This window comes from Chenopodium album, chromosome 18 (genome assembly GCF_948465745.1).
Source record: "Chenopodium album chromosome 18, dcCheAlbu1.1, whole genome shotgun sequence".
Classification (NCBI taxonomy): Eukaryota; Viridiplantae; Streptophyta; class Magnoliopsida; order Caryophyllales; family Amaranthaceae; genus Chenopodium; species Chenopodium album.
In genome coordinates, this window is record NC_137851.1 from 6,491,098 (window position 1) to 6,513,198 (window position 22,101).

A 22,101-nucleotide genomic window follows, 5' to 3' on the forward strand; every position below is an offset into this window, starting at 1 on the left:
TGATAGAACTTTGCAATGTTTAGTTGTAGAACTTTACATAGTTGTAGAATTAAGCAATGTATTATGCAAATGTAAATTCAAATAATAACTTTAAAAAATTTTACAACATAACCTAAACAAATGAAGTTAGTTTCTAAATAAGAAAATGAAATCAACTACATCCTCATCATTGCGTCCCACGCCGCAATAAGGTCCTGGGCCTCAACCACTGTCGGGGTAATCTCACCGCCGCTATCAGCAATGAATCGTCGTATAACATGCATGGAGCGACCCATCCACTGTAAAAAATACAAAAAAAATCAGTACCAATATTAAGTTGCACAGTACTCTATGGAAAACAAGTAACAAATACTTACGTAATCAGTGTTCGTCCTCCCTGGAATTGGTGGGGGGGCAAGAACCGCGGTATCACTGATAAGCCGAGGATGGGAGTACGTGTAAAACCAGGCCAAGTAGTCAGGTGTGCATGTGGGCTGTCCATCCAATAGAGGTGGATGGAACGACAGGCCGAAACAGCAGCTCCCAGGACCAAACTTATCCCATAACCCCTAACCTCGAAAAGTAACGCTATACGGCCGGACATTAGCAGGTCTGTACGCGCTGTCAGGCCTAAAACCGGGCCGCGGTATCCCCTGCACATGACCAAGTTGCCGTAAAACCCTATCTGGGTTATACGGCTCGACGATGTCCCGAAACTGTATACATCCCATATACGTGGTTCTCGGGACGTCCTGTGCGGGGGTAAGTGTATAGGGCCGCAAGTTAACCTGCACACGCAATCATCAGAAGAATGTTACATTAGTTTTGAAGACGTTAAATAATAATATAATATACGCAAGCTAAGTTCACATACTACCTCAGCATCAGTCATCTGATCAAGTCGGGTATGGAAAGATATAAGTCGCTGGTGATCCCTCGACTCTGAGCGTGGATCCCACATTGAGGCCCGTGCCTCACCTGGCTGTACCACTAAAGCTCCCTGACAAGGCCAAAAACATGGGAAGTACTCGTATATCCACGCCTGCAGAAGCGTGAGACAACCTCCGATAGCCTTACACTCAATACGGGAGGCGATACCCAACTGCCGATACAGGAAAGCAAGTGTAGCTGACCCCCAAGAATATCGGTGAAGATCGTCATAAGACTTCTTCACCTCTAAAATGCAGGAGGGAAAAAGGTGGTGACCACTCTTGTCAACGAACAAGGTGCTACCAAGTAGTGTGACAAAGAAACCCATGAACTCAACGTCTGGGACCCGATCCAACAACTTGCACCGTTCATAGATGCTAGTCACCGCTACAGCACCGTTCTCCCAAATAGCTTTCGGCTTCACCAAAAGCTCATCCCTACTCAGCCCCAACAACTCTTGAAAGTCAACCTGGAGAGATGCACTGTCGCTAACCATGTCAACCAAGTCACCCTCAACCGGGATCCCCAGAATATAAGCGACGTCGTGTAGCATGATCGTCATCTCACCAAAGGGGAGATGAAAAGTGTTCGTATCCGGCTGCCACCGTTCAACGAACGCAGAGATCAGAGGCCAATCAATGTGGAAATGCATGATAGACGGCAAGTGCTGTAGTCCAGTGACACTAAGGCGTGCACGTAAATCCGCACTCAGCTCTGTCTCCCATTCCTGCAACGACCTACACCACTGAATCCTACTGTGGCACCTCAACGGATCACGATCATCCCCGACCCAAACACGAGAAGCAACGTGAGCTGCATAGCTAGGGATAAGACTGCCATCAGCTGGACCACCTGGCATCGCCTCGTGAACAAGCCAAGACGTATCTGAGTCTCGAGAACCACGAGACCTACGAGTACGGCCGGTGCTCGAACTCGTAGTCGTAGAACCCACAAACCTCCCTCCTCTACCTTTCCTCACGAAAATCCCAGACGACGACTCCCCGTGCTCGAATCCTCCTCGCCCACTCTCGGAAGTCGTGGCATCCTCCGTGTCATGATGATCAGAATCATAATCATCCATGACCTGATCTAGCTCGTGCTGAGCATCCGAAGGCCAACCCAGGACATCATCCGCCATGCGAGAAGCTGCCCTCTCCCTCCTAACAGAAGCATCAACACCACGAGATCGAGTATGTCGAGGACCCGATCCTTCGACACGTGTGAACTCGATATTTAGCCTTCTAACGGTCTGTGGCTATTATTTAATAAAAAAATGTAATACAAATAATTAATACTCAATTCTATAAATCTAATTAATATTCACTAATAATAAAAAATTACATTATTTTATTTTCCTAAACATAAATCTAATTTATAATCACTTAAAATAAACAATTACATTATTTTATTTTCCTAAACATAAATCTAATTAATATTCACTACCAATAAACAATTACATTATTTTATTTTCCTAAACATAAATCTAATTAATATTCACTAATAATAAACAATTACGTAATTTTATTTCCTACACATAAATCTAATTAATATTCACTTAAAATAAACAATTATATTACTTAATTTCTTAAACATATTTCTAATTAACATTCACTTAAAATAAACAATTACATAATTTTATTTCCTAAACATATTTCTAATTAATATGCACTTAAAATAAACAAATATATAATTTTATTAATATGCAAAATAAATATATAATTAAATTAATTTTTTTTTAATTACGTAAACCGCCCAAGTAAGACGGTTTGACTACGGTCAAACCGCCCAGGCAATACGGTTTTACCGTAGACAAACCGCCCAGAAAATACGGTTTGACCGTGGTCAAACCGCCCAAACTATACGATTGAACCATGGTCAAACCGTATATCCTGGGCGTTTTGACCATGGTCAAATCGTCTAACTTGGGCGGTTGTACCACGGTTGAATCGCACAGACAGGGCGGTTTGAGTACTTTTCCGGCGAAAAAAATATACCCGCTCAGCCTGGGCTGCGTCCTCCTCCCTCGCGCGTGCTGCGTTCCTCGACCGTGGCATTCTCGGAGTTATGGGCGGTGGTGGTGGTGATATTGAAGTGGTGGACCTTGTGGTGGTGGTTGCAATGTGCGGTGGTGATTTAAAGTGGTGAATGTTGTTTTGCGGCGGTAGCGGCGGCAATGGTGGTGTTGGTTGGTGGTGATGGTGATTTTAAGTTTTCTTGAGAGGTTTTAAGTGAGGAGAGAGAAAGAGGTGATGTTAGAGAGTGAAAGAGAGAAAGAGTTTAGGATTTTGAGTATGGGTAAGAACGTAAATTCATTCCTAATTTGTGGGCGATTTTGATAAGAATGTGGGCGTTATTTAACAACTCCCAAAATAAATTATTGGTTCAAATCTGCCCCAAAAACAACATACCTACCCAAATTGACACTAGACCGCAATTTTAAGCCCAAACCGATGGCCCAGAAGCCCAAATGCCTTCTCATTTATTAATTTTTTATTATTATTTTTTTAAAATAAGTTAAAATTCTAAACATGGTTGCCTAAATGGCTAAAGTGCTAAACCTCCATCTAGGCATCTACCATTCTACCACACTGTCTCTTCTCACTTTCTCTCTCCTCTTTTTCATCTTCCAAATTTGTCACCGTGATTTCAATTTCTGCTACTTCAAGCTCAACAATGGCGGAAAATGAGGTGATTAAGGAACAACAAGCCCAACCTGACGAACTTTCCGATGCTCTTGACGATCTCTTTAATGGTGTTTCCACCATGATCAAATCCGAGCTTCAGGTTCATTTTTTCCCTCTTTTTCTTTCTCATTTATTTTGCTGTTTTAGAATTCCGCATTAAAACTTCAGTAGTTTATAAAAAAAGTTGTAGGATTACTAAATACTTGTTAATCTAGGGTTTATCAAATTCTTGAGAAATTGGTTTGAATTGATGATTGGAAATTAGTTTATTTGGTTGATGAAGTTCGTATAATGGTGGTGATATTTGATTATTCGTATTGTGATGGATTGGTGGTAATTGCGCGCAAGTAATTTCTGGAATTGTTGATTAATTTTTGGCAATATAGTTGTAATTTATATGTCATGGTATGCTTCATTTCTTTACCAACTTTTCCTTCTGACATTCATGTTAGCTGACCCGACTCCAAATCATTTTGGGACTAAGTCTTTGTTGTTGTTGTTGTAATATATAAATTGAGCAAAATTGTTGAATTTGATATGATTTGGTTTGTTGATTGGGTGTGTTGGATGCATTTGAGAAGAAATTTGCATTGTTAGATCTCATTCATCTCATCAATGACCCGTGGATTAGGAAGTGAGGCAGTATAATGGCTTATTTTCGAGACTTTATCCATTTCGGATTTCTTCTCTTGAACCAACATGAAAGTTGTATTGATACCATGATACTACCTCTAATCCTCTATAATAGTTAATAAATATGTCATTTGAGTTAGGGATTCTTTTAGATTTCAACAATTGATTTCGATCTTGTATCATAGTTAAGGTAGCGCTTATGATATGATACTAATTTTATGTTGATCTGAATTAAGCTGGCTTATATTAGTATGCTGTACTTGTTATTATGAAGTATACTCATGTATTCCATAAACTGAGTTAATAGTTGGGGTATTTTTGTTTTTGCCTAAGAATTTTTGTATATGGTGCTTAATGTCTATAGTTCAAAAATTGTTCCGATGGTTTAGGGATCAAACAACCTACTTGAACTTTTGGAGAAGATGAATCTTAAAGTTGCGGAAGAGTATAACAATTATGGCGATGTTGCTTCTGGCTTGAGGGTGTTTGTGGAACAATTAAAGCACAAGGGTGGTAATTTTGAGGGGTACATTCAGCAGATCGATGCTATAGATCAACAAGTGACAGAATTTGAAGCTGTAATTTCAATGCTTGACCAATATGTCTCTATGTTGGAAAAGAAAGTGCAATCTGCGTATCAGGTTCCACCATCGTAGTTATCAGGTTCCACTTCAAATATCGCAGTTACCAGGTTTTACTTCCACCATCATAGTTACCAGGTTCCACCATCGTAGTTATGGAGTATATCGATATTGTCAACAACCATTTGCTGACTTATGTAAAAAAAAAAAAAAAAAAAAAAAAATTGAGTATTCAAACTCTTTGCTTATTTGTTTAGTAATTTTCATTTTTAATTCTAGTATAAATGTGAAATTATAGAAGTTTTTGTTTTGTGTGAGATAATGCCTCTGCATTAATCTCAGTTTTGTGGTATGAAACTTATCAGATGGAATTGATTGTGTTAGTGTGAATTTGTATGTAATTGATCCTTTGTAATTCCATTATTAGAATTCTGCTTTCCTTTTGATATGCAATCACAGTTGTTTCCAACCATTTCTTTGTTTGATATTCTACTAGTATTTGTTTCTAATTATTTATTTATTTATTATTTATTTATTATTTTCTGTTTTAACTTTTTTGTGAGATAATCACCCACAACTTTTAAAAACAGAGGCTGTACAATTTCTATCTCTAATGGTCAATAGGAGGCTGTACAATTTCTATCTCTAATGGTCAATAGATGTAATTCATGTAAATATTACTTGTATGATTGTAGTTAGTTTGATAAAAGAGCTTCAAATCTCCTGTTTTTGTTATTGGTCTAGGTCTAACAAATTAATTTGTTGGAAGTATTTGATTTAACAACCTTTGCCAATTCTTCAATGATTGCAATTTTACTAAGGGCCTGTTCACATTTATTTAATTTCAGTTCAGTTCAGCTTCAATCAGTTCAATTCAGTTCAGCTCCAATTAGTTCAGTTCAGCTCCTAATTTCCCTCTCTCATAAAATATTCATTTCAGCTCAGTTCAGCTCCAATCAGTTCAGTTCAGCTCAGTTCAATAAATGTGAACAGGCCCTAAATGAGGGTAAGATGGTTTCATTTGATCCACTTTGAAACCAAAAAAGAACTCAATACTAATAATATATCTTTTGAGTAATTAAATACGAAGTAATTCGTAAATGTCAGTAATTTTTTAATGTTCTTTTAGAATAGATAGTATGTTGGATAAATTTCAAATAACAAATTAATTTCACATGTGATACTCAATATTGGAGTATAACAAAGAAAAAAAAGGAAAAATATTAGAAAATCTAAATTTATCCCGCTTATTCATCACAAAGACAAAATTGTAAATTTAATGATAGAAATGGGCACAATTAGTTGTATTTTTACATTCACTACTCCTAATAGCAATTTACCCTATTTTGCCATATGATAAACGATACTTATTTATCACGGAAATTACTTAAGGCGGCCTCGAAAAAAAATACCGATTTACCGACTCTATAATGTACAATTTTACTCCGCATGAAACAAGTCTTCCTGCAATCCGAAACCCAAAGTAACAGCCCAAAACCCTCCATAAACTTTAAACCAAAATCCATTTACGTAGGGTTCGTTTGGCATCGTTTTCAGTTTTCAGTTTTTTGTTTTTTCAAAACTGAAAACTGATTTCAGTTTTTGATTCTTTGTTTTTAAAAACTGTTTTCATTTTTCAGTTTTGAGTTTACAATCAACTCTCAAAATACTACCAAATCATTTATAGCTTTAATCAACTCTTATATATACTACCTATAATTATTATTTATTATTATTTATTATTTTTTTTAATTTTTTTAATAGCTGCATATTTATTTTCACAAAAAAAAAAATATACATATATTTCAATAATAAATTTATTGATTGAATAAGGTTGTAACAAAATTTAAAAGAACAACTACGGAAAAAAAAAGTAACAATAAAATAGTCAAATGCAATGTAATATTTATTTTTCGTTGAAGACTTTCATTATGAATTTTGTCTTTCCCACAATCGTGTTGCTAAACGATCTCGAAACTGAGCCATTCTTTGAAGTTCTTGTTGACTTACAGAAGGAGTCACTAGGTCCTCGGATCCATCATTGTTGCTTGCATCATCTTCTAGTTCGACATTTTCATCCGCATACTGTATGAACAAAGGATCTCCGTCCTTGCACATTTTGATGAAATTGTGGATAACACAGCACGACAAAATTATATATTTTTGTCGTTTCAAGTCATATGAAGGCATATCTCTGAGAATGGGAAATCTAGCTTTTAATACCCCAAAACATCTTTCAATAACATTTCGCAATGAAGAATGTGTATAATTGAATATTTCCTCAGGACCTTGTGGGCTCGTTGCTCCTCTATAATCACGCAAATGATATCGTTCTCCACGATACGGTGAAAGAAATCCTGGCATATTTGTATAGCCTGAGTCTACAAGATAATACTTTCTAGTAGGAGGCATCGGAAACTTGGTCTCTTCAACATTTGTAATTGTTTCCCAAAAAATCCTTGAATAATTTGCCGAACCTTCCCATCCAGCCATCACAAATGTAAATTTCATGTCAAATGAGCAAGCACAAATTACAATCATTTGCCGAATCTTTCAACTTTTCCCTTTTTTTCAATTCTTCACACAAGCTAATAAAGATTTGAGGAGTCATTCGAAGCAAATCATAACATGTCATTGGATGACCATTAAGCAATTCTAGGACATATTGGTGACCAGTTAACTTTGAAATTCTTTGCAAACGAGGTTTCTTTTTCAGGAACCCATTATTTTGTAAGTTAATATAAATTGTCAATATTTGTTGAAAATCTTCCTCATCAGAATCCGATAAAATATCTTCAATGTCGAAATCCATAATTATCTGCATTTTTTACATATATATAAATGTTATAAGCAAGCAGATAGAATATTATCAGTACATATAAATGTTATAAGCAAGCATATAGAATATTATCATAATTATTATTCATATTAAATCAAATCCAAATACAAAATCCAAACAAAAAAAAAAATCATACTGACGACAAGATCTAAATTGAGTTTAAATACTCAAACATGCATTATTGAAGGGAAAAAAAAAATTATACTAACGAAATAATGCTTAAAGGTTGAGCACAAAATCTATCTTCCTATCATTTGGAAATCTAAGAAACATTTTCCTCCATAATGGATCATCATGTATTAGTTTAGTTGCCTTTGCAAATGAAGCTCCATCAATTCCCTCGAGAGCACTTAGTGCATCTACACATTCCATGAGCAAATCATGATCCTCCTTGGACTTATGCCCACCTTCATCATTGCCATTAAATTTTCTCTCGATAAGTTCAAGCTTTTTCTTGGAATTTTCACTCATTGGAATAAACTTATTGACAATTACCTCATACAACTTTTTCCATACAGCATCCTCAGTAGAAAGTTGATAGGTCATAGGATTGTATCCCATTCCAGTTTCTTGTACTAATTTACTAAATTCCTTCCATCTCTGTCTTAGTTGATTATATTTGTTCTTAAGTTGTTCCTGACTATAATCCTTTTTGGTCTTCTCCTTTAATTTTTGCTTGATAAACCTCCAAGCTTGTTTGGTTAGAGTGGTTGTTGGTCTATTTCCTTTTTTTACCTCCTCCTCTATCAAGCTTATAAGGTAAGATTCAATATTTTCATTCCATACTCCAACTACTCCAGTAGATTCAATCTCAACAACTTCATCTTCGCATTCATCATTTTTCAAATTTGACATCTATATATAAAGTAAATCACTATTAGACATAATAATCATCTAAGTCAACTAAACAACCAATGTGCAGCAACTAGAAAAACAATAGCTTATGCAAACTTCACCAATATCATACTAGCAACAAGATAAAGCTATGAGTTTATTATATGATATGATATGATCAGTAGTATACAAAGTTTTTGATAAATTATAGAAAATAAAAGCAAACTCAATTATCTAACAAGATATATGTACTACGATCTTAGCAAGCAACATATAGGACATGTCTACTAATACTAAAGCAACAATTTGCTCCAATATGTACAGTCATTGGCATGTCTTGATTTTGCTAACAATTTAGATACACACCTCCACCACTAGCAAATTTTGTAAGTTTTAATGCATCAAAGGAAGTAACCCAAGACCCGTATAGTTTCTAATTGGCATTCTTCTTCCTCTTGGCCTAACCACTAATTATATTTAGTGAGCACTTCCACCAGCCACACAATGACACCTTCTATATTCAATAAAGGGATTTGTCCCTGCTATTGTTACAAAGTGATGATACTCTATTTTTACTTTCTAATTAAATTCCAAACTATAAATTCAAATCAAATTCAACCCCAACAAACCAAACTATACAATCAAACAATTAACACTCGTATAGAATAACCGAAAGCAATTTGAAGACCTGATTCAAGTAATTACAACATGATATAATTAGTCGATTTACATAGTATTATTTCAGGGGAAAAAAAACCCAAAATAAATTATATACAAATTAGACAAAAAAACAAGTAAAATTCAGAAAAATTAAGAACAACGATGACAAATTTTGATCAAAGAAATTGAATACAATCAGATTTAACAACAAAAACATCCATAAAATAACAAAGTAGAAAGAACAATAGGGAAAAACGTGGTAAATACAATTGAAATTAAAAGAAAAGATAGAGGAGAACTCCATACCTATAATTGCTCCTTGAATTTTCAGAATGATTAGGGTTTGAGGAAGAAAGATGAGATATTGAATTTGAGGAGATACAATTGATGATATGAACGTAGCTTTGATAGGGCTTTAAAAAAAAAAAAAAAAACAAAACCTCAAAAACTGCTTTGAGGTGTTTTAGGTTTACCGTTTTTGTTTTAATAAAAAAGATGTAAAGTTGTTTTTTTAAGTTATTTTACCAAACAGTGTTTTGTTTTATTTTGGGGGTAAAAAACAAAAAAACCAAAAACAACAATGATGCCAAACAACCTCGTAGTATTTTGTTTACGGAGGAATTTTCTATCCCCCCCCTTTCGACAATGGCGACAACCTCCACTTCCACCACCATGGATCCGCCTCCTCCACTGCCATCCTCAGACGCCGCCATTGAAACCACCACTTCATCTCCTACTTCGTCTTCTTCGGCAGAAATTGTGAAACACCCTCCACGCAACACCATGCAAACGTTTCCCCCAATCCTAGAAACTCCAAATCGCTCCTCCCCTACTCCAAAACTCTAGCGGCCAGGGTATTCGATGGTGGGAGAAGGAGCTTTTGGGGGTTTTCAAAAGTAAAAAGGTGGTTTTAAGGCGTACCGAGTGTTTCAAGGGAGATTTATGGTGGGGAAGGTATTTTCAAGGTGTTTTGATAGTCTGTAAACGATGGAAGGAACGTAGTGAGTTGGTGGATCACATCACTGGCGCGGAGGGAGAGGGGAAACGGGCGCAGTGGGAAGGGGAATAATAGCGCTATAGGGGAAGGGGGAATAGCGGCGCTGTATATGGATGTGGAATAGCAGCGCTGCAAGGGGTGGGGGCAGCTGGCCGGCGTCAAGGTTCTAGTGGGTGATTGGATCCGTGTGGTGTTTGGTTGGGTGGAGTTTTTTTTTTTATTTTTTTTTGTAAAGTTTTGTTTTTGTTTTTAAATTTTTTTTAACCAATAAAATTGCGCCATGTGTCATTTAAAGAAAAAAATAATTTTAAAAACAATTCAACATGTAACCGGTCATTAGGATTGAAGAAAGGAAACACCCCAAAGTTGAGATTATTTCAGAATAATCCCAAATTCGGATTATTAAAAGAAAATGAAGGCAAGTTAGGATTATTAATATCAATTTTTACTAGAATGTTTTAATTATACAATTTTATTTGACAATTATTTTTATGATATAGGAGATTTCGAGTTAGGTGGATTTTAGTGATTGTGGCTATCCATTATAATTTTATAAGCTTTGAATACATATATGAATTTTTAATACTCGCATAATATCATTCTAGGTATTTTATATACTTTGAAAAGTGAAATAATATCATGATAGAAAAATTATGATTCTTTGATTGTTTGATGAATTTTATTTAATGATTTATTTACAAGCATGATAAGAAGTGAAAATTTAATTATGTCATGATAATAAGTTTATTTAAAGTGGATTGAATCATGAAATTAGTTATTTATTAGTAACAAGAAAAATTAATGCGAGCTTAATTCAATTTTATGAGAAGGAGGTACAATTATTATTTATAAAACATAGTTAATTATTTATTACTCACTCATATTCATGGGTTGAAACAATTATTAAATTTAATACTTTTCATTAAATGAGTTGAATCAAGGAACGATTTTGTGCTGAAGGCATGAACATAGTAGTATAATTATGCGCATTTTGAGCAAAGAATAACTTAAAAATAATATATTACATGCTCACAAAATATTAATATCTTAATTCTGTAAGCATACTCACAACAATATTAGTAGTCTATAATTGGTGTGAGTGCGCAATAATTAGTTGTATGAAAATAATTCTGTATTACTCGTACAAAATATTAATAACTTAATTGTTGATTAGTGTACGAATTATTATGGTTTATATAATTGTCATCACCAAGTAATAAATATTTAATACTTTCCCCGTTTTTAATTGCATTTTTTTTTTTGCATTTACACTTATTAATGAAATTCTTTGGCTATTAATATCATTAATTATGTTTATAAAAAATTATAAATTTATGTATTTAATTGTATTTTTTTCGTAACGGATAAATGACAAAAAAAAAGTCAAAAAAGAGGGTAAATAATGAAAAAAAAACTAAATGGTGCATTAGAAAAAACAGATTAAGTAATTTACAATTTATTAAAAAAATTATTTACGAATTAACAAATTACATGATGTTTGTATAGGGGAGGGACAAGATATTTAAAGTCTTCACCACTTGGTTTGATATTAGATGCAATTTATACGCCAAATTAAATGATTTGTTCTTGCATTTTGATATCTGGTCTGCTGATATTCAACTGTCTTATCCTTCTAACTAGAAAGTAATGAGTTAGACTTGTCTTTTATTGTAGGTGATTATATCCGTTTGGCGTTGTAAGGGAATGTTGTCTCTCCAAATACAGATTTAGTAGTTCAGTGAGTTTTGACAAAATTTATGTTTATATAAGGATAGCGGTGAGGATTTTCCGCTTTGGGCATCCATGAGTTCGGTTCTCACCAAAATGGGTGGTGATGAGTTCAGTCCTCACTTTAATTGCTAAGGTGAATGGCCACTAAACAATCCGTCAATAGTTTGATATATAGTTGAAAAACCTTGTGAAATTTTCTAATTTAAGGATAATGAAAATATATTCTACATAGGATCAATAAAATTTATATTTTTTTTGGCAAAAAAATATTATATAAGATCAATCAATATTATTTTAGTATATTTAAACTGTGATATTTTTTTTTTATATTATGCGTAATATTTATAAGAAATAGAAGATATGAGAAAATTTAGTGAATAATTGCTTTATTTAGAATAGCGGAAAAGAGTGGGAATTTTTTTAATATGAAGGTGACACGTAGAATTATCTAATTAATTTCACATCTAAGACTCAATATGGAACATAATAAAGAAAAAAAAATAGCATATGCAGAAATGGAAGAGCTTCAATGGAGAAATGGAAGAGCTTCAAGGGCTTCAATGGAGGACGACCTAACCCTTTCCCGTAAGGGTTAACCTTGCCCTTCTTCTCTCCCTTTACAATTAGGGTTTTCGTTTAATTGGCGGCGGCTATCGGCAAGTTGACGTAGAAGATAGTAGCGGTGATGGGTTTCGTGGTTGATCGGCAAGTTGAAGAAGAAAAGGAAAGGGGAAGATAGTACCTTCTCCGACGCGATGACTTTGAACTGAAGGTTGTAGTCGTGGTGGGACTCATGACGGAGAAGATGGTGGCAGTACTCAGGTCTGAAGGATAATGGTGGTACTCGGGTCTGACGAAGAAGAATAATTTTTTTATAATTTGTTTTTTTTTTTTTGTTCACTTTCAATTTATTTACTATTGTGCCATGGGATTAACATCCCTTGTTTATCTGAGATATAAACTGGGGCAAGCCCACTAGTTGTAGTAGCGGTTTTGCATTTGCTACTTGAAGTCCGTATGAAACAAGTCTTCCTGCAATCCAAACCCAAAGTAACAGCCCAAAACCCTCCATAGTAAAAATAAAAACTTTAAACAAAAGTCCGTTTAATTTGTTTACGTAGGGATTTTCTCTCTCCTCCCTTTCGACGATGGCGGCAACCTCCACTTCCACCACCATGGATCCACCTCCACCGCCGCCGTCCTCAGACGCCGCCATTGAAGCTACCACTTCACCTCCTACTTCGTCTTCTTCAGCAGAAATCGAAGAAGCTCCAAAGGATTCATCAATTGCTCCTCCGCCAAACCCTAAGATTTCCGTCGCCGAACTTCCGCCGCCTTCGTCTTCCGATGCCTCAGAGAAGAAGCCGCAATTGGAGTCGTCTTCGAATAGTGTAAAGGAGAAAGTTCCAGTTTCAGTTCCTTACTCCGTTCCTTCATGGAGTGAAGCTCCTGCTCTTCCTTTCTTCCTCGAAGTTCTTAAAGATGGCGCAATTATCGATCATTATGACGTGTATTCTCTCTCATCCTCTCTCTTCAATTCATTTGATTGCTGCATTATATTGAATTTAATTGGTTTAATTTGATTTTAATTTGAAAATTTTGTTAGGACGAAGAAAGGTGCATATATGCTTGGGAGGATTGATTTGTGTGATTTCATTCTTGAGCATCCTACTATCTCTCGGTTTCATGCTGGTAAGTTTTTAGTGAGTTTTGTTAATCATATGCTCTGTTTGAAATTGGAATTAATTAGATGTTTTACTTTCCTTCAATTAAATTTAATGATATTGCAATCAGAAATCATTCAACTTTGATTAATGTATCATTTTAGCTTCCTTAGGCAGAGTTTGAAGTTCACGTAAACTTAAACGAGGTTAGGAGATTGAATATAGTAAAATGTACAATTCCTATGAGTTCCAGCCTTGAAGCAAATTGATTCTGATTAGCATTATGTAATCAACCAATATTAATTAGGGATCGAAGTTGCAGGTTGCATGTCGTTGTGATTGGTTTTTCGGTTTGAACTGTCATTTAAATTTTTTATACTGTGGACTTGTTATGATTGAACTCCATACTATCATGCAGTGTGTTAATTTGACAGCATCACCTTTTTACTTGTGCTTTTATATATAATGTTGTTTATAACAGGTATTCTCTTCCTTTTTTTCTTCTATGGTAGTACTTCAGTTTAGAGGAGATGAAGCTGCATATATTTATGATCTTGGAAGTACACACGGAACGTCTGTTAACAAAAAACAGGTATGGATTTGTGTGTACAACTTCCACTATATATATGACTTGTACTTCAAGTTCCTTGTTGTCATTTGTTGTACTATATGATGAGTGATACTGATACAAATTGTCATCTACGTAGGTAAATAAGAAACAGTATGTGGAATTACGTGTTGGCGATGTCATCCGGTTTGGCCTGTGAGTATCTCTGCCTCTTGTGACTGCCAATTTATATTCAGCATGATCTTCATATTGCTCCATCCTATGTAACCCTTTATTCTAGTTGCATTCCTATTCTCATTTATTATTTTTCCCATAAAATTGTGTTGCTTAGCCGGGCTGCAGGCTGCCTTATAGCTGAAGCTTCATATTTGTATAAATCGCCCTCTCAATGGCCCCATCTTCCCCATCCCTAATTCAGTACGTCTTACGTACAACCTCCTGAGTTTTGACAAGGTGTGGAAGTTAGGGTTTGGTTGTCCTCACCCCCTAGATGAAAGTGTCATGATAACCTTCTTGTTAAATTTTCTCATTAGTCATGTATTTTTCTCCAATATTCACACAATATATTCATGTTTGATTGTTGACATGTGTCTTGGGTACAGAATTCATATGGCATATACATCTTATTACTTTCATTTCCTTATTTTAACTGACACCTTTTTGTTTCTTTGTTGGCAGCTCTACTCGATTATACATATTTCAAGGTCCAGAAGAATTGATGCCTCTAGTAAGCCTTCATTCTATTATTAAATTTTCCTGTTGTACGTAGTAGTTTGTTTCAACTAGACCACATTGGATTGTTTTCATCTCCTGGCCTTGCTGTTAGAAATATGAAGGTGTTGGGGGTGGGGGGAAGGAGAGGGGGTATAATTTAGCAGATAAGGTGTGGTTGACTTGTATGTGAAGTTTTAAGAAACCTTCCACTGACCATTACATTTTTATTGCCTGTTTAAGTATCATGCCAAACTAAAACCATCTTAAAGATGTAGGAAAAAGGCGAGGTTAGGGGACAGGAAGGAAGCATATACTTCAATTTTGTTTACTTGCCACATTTCTCATTTCATGCTTGCCAATGCATTAATATAGTCATTTATATCTCTTGTTATCGATAAGTAAAAATTATAATAATTTGATTTTATGAAAGTATAAATCAAGATGAATTTATTATTTCACATGACTATATTTTTTCTTAATTGTAACTCATCAAAGGTAGTTTAAGTAGCATATGTAAATAGTGCTAAAGTCTAAATTTAGCAAGTGAAAAAAAGGAGGAAGTATGTCATAGCATGTGTTTAAGTGTTTTAAGTGACTGTATTAATATAGTTAGCCCTCTCATTTCAAAATTATGTCGGATCCTTTCTTGCGTATACTATGGCAGAGGACAGGTGGATGAAAAGGTCAATAAGCTACCTACCATTGCTTTTTTGTCCATGTTTTGAATGAAAAGATTGAATGTTGAAGGGGTTGTAATGACCACGAATGTATTCCCCTCTCCCTCCCCCTCCCTTTTTCTTTTTCTTGATTCTGTTTTATTTATTTATATTTTTTTTTTAATTTTTTGGGGGGAGTGGTGGTGGGATTCCTCCCTTGATAATTAGTTATGTCTTTTCTTTTGTTCATATTGACATGTTTTGGTAGAATATTGTGATATCCTTGTTTTTACTTGATATGCTTTTTGTTGTTGGATATGGAGTGTTTATAACCCTGGAAACTATCATATTAGTTTGCTCTTGAGTCTCAGACTTATATTGGTTTTGATTTTTGTGAATTTAAAGGTCATAATATACTTTGAGTACCTTTTTGGCTTACATGGTAAAATGAAGCCAGATGTTTGGTGCATGTGACTTTTCCCTTATCATTGTAAATTGAGCTTTTGTTCTACTATTTTGTACTAAAATGAATCAATCTTTATCTTGTGAACTACGCTGTTACTTTAAGTCACTGACCACCAAAATTTTTTGCTCTTGAAATAGGAATAATATGTTTCTTCTTGACATAAAGTTTCTTAGTGTGAACAATACGCGGACTGAAGTTAATCTAGTATTAGTTCTTTTAATGTATCTGCACTCTTGCTTTAGATCATCACTTTAAAAGTATTATGGAATTATGAATAGGTGTGCAAATGTGTGAATGTACTTGTGCCCCCCTAGATTATGTTCCTAAACTTTGCCTACTTATCTTTCTAGTTGAATCTTAATCTCTTACTATTACATATGCCACTTTAATGCTTATATCACTCTTATGCTCTCTCTTTTGGTAGGAAGCCGACTTGTCAAGTATCAGGTATGCTAAAGATCGAGAAGATTCCCTTCGCAGGGCTAAAGAAAATGCATCTCATGGGGATGGTATTCTTTGGGGCATGAGAGAGGATGCTGTTGAAGAAGCTGAGGTTTGTTGGGATTTTTTCTATGATTGGTTCAAATTGCAAAATAATGTGTTGTATTATACTATTTCTTTGAGTAAATTAGAAATCTATCAACAATATATACTTCATACTCAAGAATTATTATGTAATATTTTCCATGACCATGTTTAACCTTTAATGCAAAAGACTATCTTTTACTAAGGTCAAAGTAAGGTCATACAAGCCAAGACCTGTGCCACATCTTAAGCCAATGACATCATTTTGCCTCAAGGTTAAGTATAAGAGCGAGATTAAGACATAATGTCATTGCCAATTAATGTTGAGTAAAGCTTGTAAGACCTATTTGGACACAACTATAAAGTCTTGATAGGATTTTTGATGTCACAAGACTGTAAAGTCTGGTCTTGATAGAAACTGTTAATGCGCCTCCTTAAATAGCTTGAAAGTATTTTGGACCTTATAACGATGTATGTTACACGCAGGGATTAATAGAAACCTATTTTGGATATTGGTTGAAATTTGAAAGTCTCAATGGAATTTTTAGAGTCACTTCATATGGTCCTAATTAGCCATAGAGACAACAATAGTGGACCAATATTGTTTATTGAATTTTAGCTCACACTTTGCATTTCTGAGACCATTGTGGAGGCTGGCTAAAGATTTTGAGAACTTGAGGAAAGCCTCCTCAAGCTTCCCAATGGGCTCTGATATTGTATACGAGTGCCATATCCAGGATTCATTGCTTGGCAAACGTTGAAGTGTCCTGTCCATAGAATTTCTTTTTTTTTTTTTTTTTTTTTTTGATGCAAGCCACCTTTAGAATATCTTGATAATTGATATTGAACCGAAGTCTTATTAGCTTCTGAACATTGGCCAGTTTTATTTTGAGTTATGCGTTATGGTCCCACTTGGAATGCTACAAGTCAGTAGGAGTTTCCTTTTTTACCGGCCTATAAATGTAGACATAAAAGTAAAGCTTCCTAGGTTTTTTCAGTGGCTGTTGATGGCTGGAAACCATGTATTGGTTGCTTTGACACATGGCTGTACCTTATGGAAAGTAATGTGGAAGTGTTAAGAACTTTTGGAAAGTAACAAACCCCTCACAATATCTTCACCTTTCCACTGTAGTAATCCTGTAAGAAAAGAATACTCCCTCCGTTTTCTAACCGTTTTCGGATAGAAAACAGAGGTAGTATTTTTTTTTCTTACAGCATTCCACTACGATATGCTTTTTTATTATTTTTCTCTTACAACATTTCTCTACTTAAATTACTGTAATTTTTTTTTCTTACAAACATCCCACTACTTTCATTCATTTTCTTGGTGTTTGTAACAAGTGGATGGTAACAACCTTTGTGAAAGGGAGAGAGTTGCTAATAATTTTACTACAGCTCATAGTTTCATGTTGTTCATTTTTAAAAAAATATTATTCTTCTATCCGTCCCTCTTTCTTCATGTATGCTTAAAATTTTTCAGGATGATGGTGATGAGATAACTTGGCAAAATTACAAAGGAGAACTCACTGAAAAGCAACAAAAAACTCGGGAGAAAGTCTTGAAGAGAATGGAAAAGGTTCGACATGCAGATCAAATTTTCTGGTTTCATTCCCATGTCAATTACTTGGATTTTTTTTGCAGGCACTATATTGCTTTAGTTTTATGTTCTGTTAATGAGGGTGGTAGGGAGAAATAGCCTCATTATGCGCAATATGATAATTATCCTGGAAATTTGCATCTCAAACCTTTATGAATCATATATTGCTTTTTTTGTTGACCCTTTTCTGCAATGGAGGTTCTATGACGTGAGTAAAGAATGAGAAATATCCCTGTCGTGTTAATTGTTTTACTACCTTCTTTGTAGATTGCACATATGAAGAAAGAGATGGCTGCAATCCGTGCTAAAGACATATCCCAAGGAGGGTTGACTCAGGGACAACAAACTCAGATTGCTCGGAATGAGCAAAGGATATCACAGGTTTGACAAACATTTCTTGCTGAATATATGCTTCAGATTTTCTTAACTCTTGGTCAATTGGAAAAAATATTCTCTATATATAGATACCAGTGGAGCTCAAGAGTTTTCTTTGGAACTTATTTTCGTTCTACTTTTCACAGATACTGGAGGAGCTCGAGAGTTTGGAAGAAACATTAAATGACAGTATTCGGGAAAGTATGGGAGCACGTTCTGGGAAGTCATCTCATGGGAAGCATAAGGGATTTGCCGAAGATGAGGATGAGCTTATGAGGTAAATATTCTTGAGGTGATTTGAGTCAACTGTGTTGCACACTAATGTTGGAGATGTAGTTCAATTTTTTAAAACGGAAATGAACTTATGGTCGTTGATTTCTCACTAATTTTGAACGTGTAGTGATGATGATGAATTTTATGACCGAACAAAGAAGAAATCTGCTAACAAATCGGCCGATGCGCAATCAGTTGAGACAGCTGATTCTCTTTTGGACAAGAAAGAGGCGTTGCTAAATGAAATTGATGAGAAAAACAAATTGCTTCTGGTAGAGAAGAACAAGGTATTGGAACCTGTGGTTGAACAAGATACGGGGGATGTGCTTGATGCCTATATGTCTGGTCTCTCAACTCAGCTTGGTAAGTTTTCTTTTCTTGATATTCTCTGAAGGCATATTTGATATATTTTTAAAAGGGCTGATGTCACTGTGTCTCTGAATGCAACCACTTAGTAAACAAAATGATAATTATATCGGTCACCTACTGACCTTTTTTCAACTCATGGATGATTAAGGAAATGCTGAATTTTTGCAAATCAAATTATAGTGATATTAAGTTGTTTTGGCATGCTTATGTGGTATTCAATATTAGTTGTTGGACATGGTTAATGGCAGTTCGGGTCAAGGTAATTGTCGGTCAATACAAGTTTGGGTCATTAAAGGGTTTGCTTTATAATGGATAAGATTGGTGGGCCAAAGTAGGTTAATAGCAGGTTGATAGTGGGTGGGCGGGACAATAATTGAGCAAGGAAAAATTAAGTTAGGGAGAGAAATAATTAAGTGAATTTGAAACCGTACATTTTTTTAATACTGATCATAACTATTTTCTTTTCCAAAATCATTGGGCTACCATTTTGGCCCTATATCGATACTGGGTCGCTGTCCAACTGAAAGCCTTTAACTTGACACTAAATCTATACCTATTGGGTTGCCCTGCCCATTTACCAGGTCTATTTGTAAGAACTAGAAAAATGCAGTAGGGAGGGGTTTCCATGATGCATCTTAGTTATCTGTAACACTATAGAACCATGATGACGTTTTGCATTGTGGCAACACATGTAAAATTCTCAGAATGCAAATTCTCATGATGCATAGTTGTACCCAAAGAAGGCCATTGTTATATTGTATTAATTTGTTATGTAGAAGCAAGTTGACTACAATTTGTCTTACTTCAGTGTTGTTACTATTTTTTTTTTCAACCTTGCTGACGGTTTGTATTAATGTTTAGTTATTGATAAGACTGTGCAAGTTGAGAAGGATATATCTGCCCTCCAGAAAGAATTGGATAGGATAGTTTACCTGCTGAAGATAGCTGACCCTACTGGAGAAACTGCTAAGCAACGGGCAACAGCACCCAAGGAGCTTAAGTCTAAAGAATCTGCATCTTCTAGTTCTGCTGTTAAGAAACCTGAGAAATCCAAAGTCGGACAAAGTAGCAGCGTCAGTCAGCCTGAAAAGCCAGTTAGTAGTTCTGCAGATCAAGTAGCTCCTGGTGTGATTAAAGAAGCTAGTGAGGCATCAAATTCCAAAGAGAATGTAACCGATGCAACAGAAAATAAACCAACTACTTATAAAATTGTAAAGCCTCAGTGGCTTGGTGCAGTGGAGGCCAGGGATAGTAAAGAGAGCCAACTAGAGAAACGATCCGACACCGATGAGGGTGATGAGACTGATGACTTTATTGATTATAAAGAAAGGAAGAAGATTTTAGAAACTGATTCTGAACCTAGAAAGAAGCCAGAGTCTGATTTGGAAAGTGCTGCCCCAGGTCTTATATTGCGGAATAAGAAGCCAGCTGAAGTGAGTGAGGGACCTGAGGGTCAAATGTCAAACCCATCAATTTCTGAACCCACAGGGACTGATATGAATGTGGAAAATGCTGTTGCTCTACTGTTGAAACACAAAAGAGGAATCTATACAGGGGAGGAAGAAGCAGACCTCAAAAGCCATGGCAGAAAAGCTCAGAAGAAATCTGGGCAAGATAATAAAAGGGCTAAAAGGGTGCTAGGCCCTGAAAAACCTGCTTTTCTGGAGAAACTTCCAGAGTCGGACTACGAGACATGGATTCCTCCAGAAGGTTAGCTATATATCTATATGTGTCACTGTTGATTTCATATCTATTGACGGTTGTTTGTGCTGATTGTATTTCTAATGCCTTATGCAGGACAATCAGGTGATGGCCGAACATCACTGAATGATATGCTTGGGTATTGACGCTTTGACAGGCATATTTGCACAATGTTAGTATCTGTTTTGTCTTATCATAATTGACCTGGAGAAGTGGAGAGATTTAGATTCATAATCAGATACTTGAGCATCTTGATCTTGCCACCATTTTCTTACAGCCTGGCCTATGATATGGATCTCCCTTTCGGACTAGTTATAGCTCCTCTACCAATGAATGGTTGGAGCAAAATACAGGATGCTATGTAATTTGCATGTTTCACATAGCTGCGCTGTGACGTCCTGATGGCTGATGTTTGTCTTTTCTGCCTCTCAAACGGCCTGCGACATGGAATGACTCCCGCCATTTTTTGAAGCTTTTGAACAAACAGGGATAGGTACATTAATGAGATAGTCTAAGAGAATTTGGGTTTGCTGAAACCAAGTTAATTTTTGTACCACGCCCAGTTTTTGGTTGTGTGAGCAAGATGAGAGTGATGAAAGGGCGTATAGAAAACAGTTGACTGTATATCCTTGTAATCAGAGATTTAGAGCTTTGTTAACTATGAATATATAATACGTAGTAGAAACAAAATTTACTTTTCTTTTTTAAAAAAATAAAATTCACTGTTTCCCTTTTTATTGTAACATGATTTCACAGATGAGCTTCATAAAGGAGTATGTTTTTATAATTTCACAAAAAAAATCTTAGTAGTCAACTTTTCTTTTTTGAACGACTTGATAAGGAATAAAATATCCATATACAAATATTATGAAGTATTAAATTAAGGTTGAATGTTTTAAGTTTAGGTCACAATTGTTTTACCTTACCTGCAATAAGATTAATGACAGAGTAAGGGCATCTTCACTTAAGTTCAGTTCAATTTAATTCAATTCATCTTAGCTCTAATTAGTTTAGTTCAGCCTAGCTTCTAATTTCTTTCTCTCATAAAATATTCATTTTAACTCTATTCAATTCAGTTCAATTCAGCTCCAATTAGTTCAGATCAGTAAATGTGAACAAACCTTAAGTTTCAATAATATAAGTTAAAATAAATCAAACATTTTTTTTTTTTTTTAGGAAATCAAACAACTTACTTTAAGGGACTATATAAATTAAGACATATCCAATAATATACAGTTTTGATGAATAATTTAAGGCCTGTTCACATTTACTAAACAAAACTGAAGCTGAGTTGAACTGAATTGAACTTATTAAAGCTGAATTGA

The 22,101-nt window shown here is 35.2% G+C and overlaps 3 protein-coding genes across 3 annotated transcripts; 2 read left to right on the forward strand and 1 right to left on the reverse strand.

The window, feature by feature from the left end:
• Positions 1-3,462: 3,462 nt before the first annotated feature.
• Positions 3,463-5,155, forward strand: LOC145592879 (biogenesis of lysosome-related organelles complex 1 subunit 2-like). The gene is made up of 2 exons (XM_081649387.1): positions 3,463-3,693; positions 4,616-5,155. The coding sequence occupies exons 1-2, from the start codon at positions 3,583-3,585 to the stop codon at positions 4,880-4,882; spliced, it is 378 nt and encodes a 125-aa protein (XP_081505513.1). The 5' UTR covers positions 3,463-3,582; the 3' UTR covers positions 4,883-5,155.
• Positions 5,156-6,736: 1,581 nt separating this feature from the next.
• Positions 6,737-7,300, reverse strand: LOC145591667 (uncharacterized). Its single transcript, XM_081648178.1, has one exon. The coding sequence runs from the start codon at positions 7,298-7,300 to the stop codon at positions 6,737-6,739; it is 564 nt and encodes a 187-aa protein (XP_081504304.1).
• Positions 7,301-12,382: 5,082 nt separating this feature from the next.
• LOC145591333 (uncharacterized) lies at positions 12,383-21,519 on the forward strand. The gene is made up of 12 exons (XM_081647768.1): positions 12,383-13,378; positions 13,475-13,560; positions 14,045-14,124; positions 14,240-14,295; positions 14,779-14,827; positions 16,361-16,489; positions 17,942-18,037; positions 18,326-18,439; positions 18,580-18,710; positions 18,834-19,069; positions 19,937-20,785; positions 20,873-21,519. Exons 1-12 carry the CDS (start codon positions 13,017-13,019, stop codon positions 20,920-20,922), a joined length of 2,238 nt encoding a protein of 745 aa, XP_081503894.1. The 5' UTR covers positions 12,383-13,016; the 3' UTR covers positions 20,923-21,519.
• The last annotated feature ends 582 nt before the right edge of the window (positions 21,520-22,101 follow it).

Coding starts and splice junctions, on each gene's coding strand:
- LOC145591667 (XM_081648178.1), bottom strand. CDS start 7,300: ATGGCTGGATGGGAAGGTTCGGCAAATTATTCAAGGATTTTTTGGGAA.
- LOC145592879 (XM_081649387.1), top strand. CDS start 3,583: ATGGCGGAAAATGAGGTGATTAAGGAACAACAAGCCCAACCTGACGAA. Junction 3,694..4,615: donor TGATCAAATCCGAGCTTCAG/GTTCATTTTTTC, acceptor CCGATGGTTTAG/GGATCAAACAACCTACTTGA.
- LOC145591333 (XM_081647768.1), top strand. CDS start 13,017: ATGGCGGCAACCTCCACTTCCACCACCATGGATCCACCTCCACCGCCG. Junction 13,379..13,474: donor ATTATCGATCATTATGACGT/GTATTCTCTCTC, acceptor AAATTTTGTTAG/GACGAAGAAAGGTGCATATA. Junction 14,828..16,360: donor CAGAAGAATTGATGCCTCTA/GTAAGCCTTCAT, acceptor CTCTTTTGGTAG/GAAGCCGACTTGTCAAGTAT.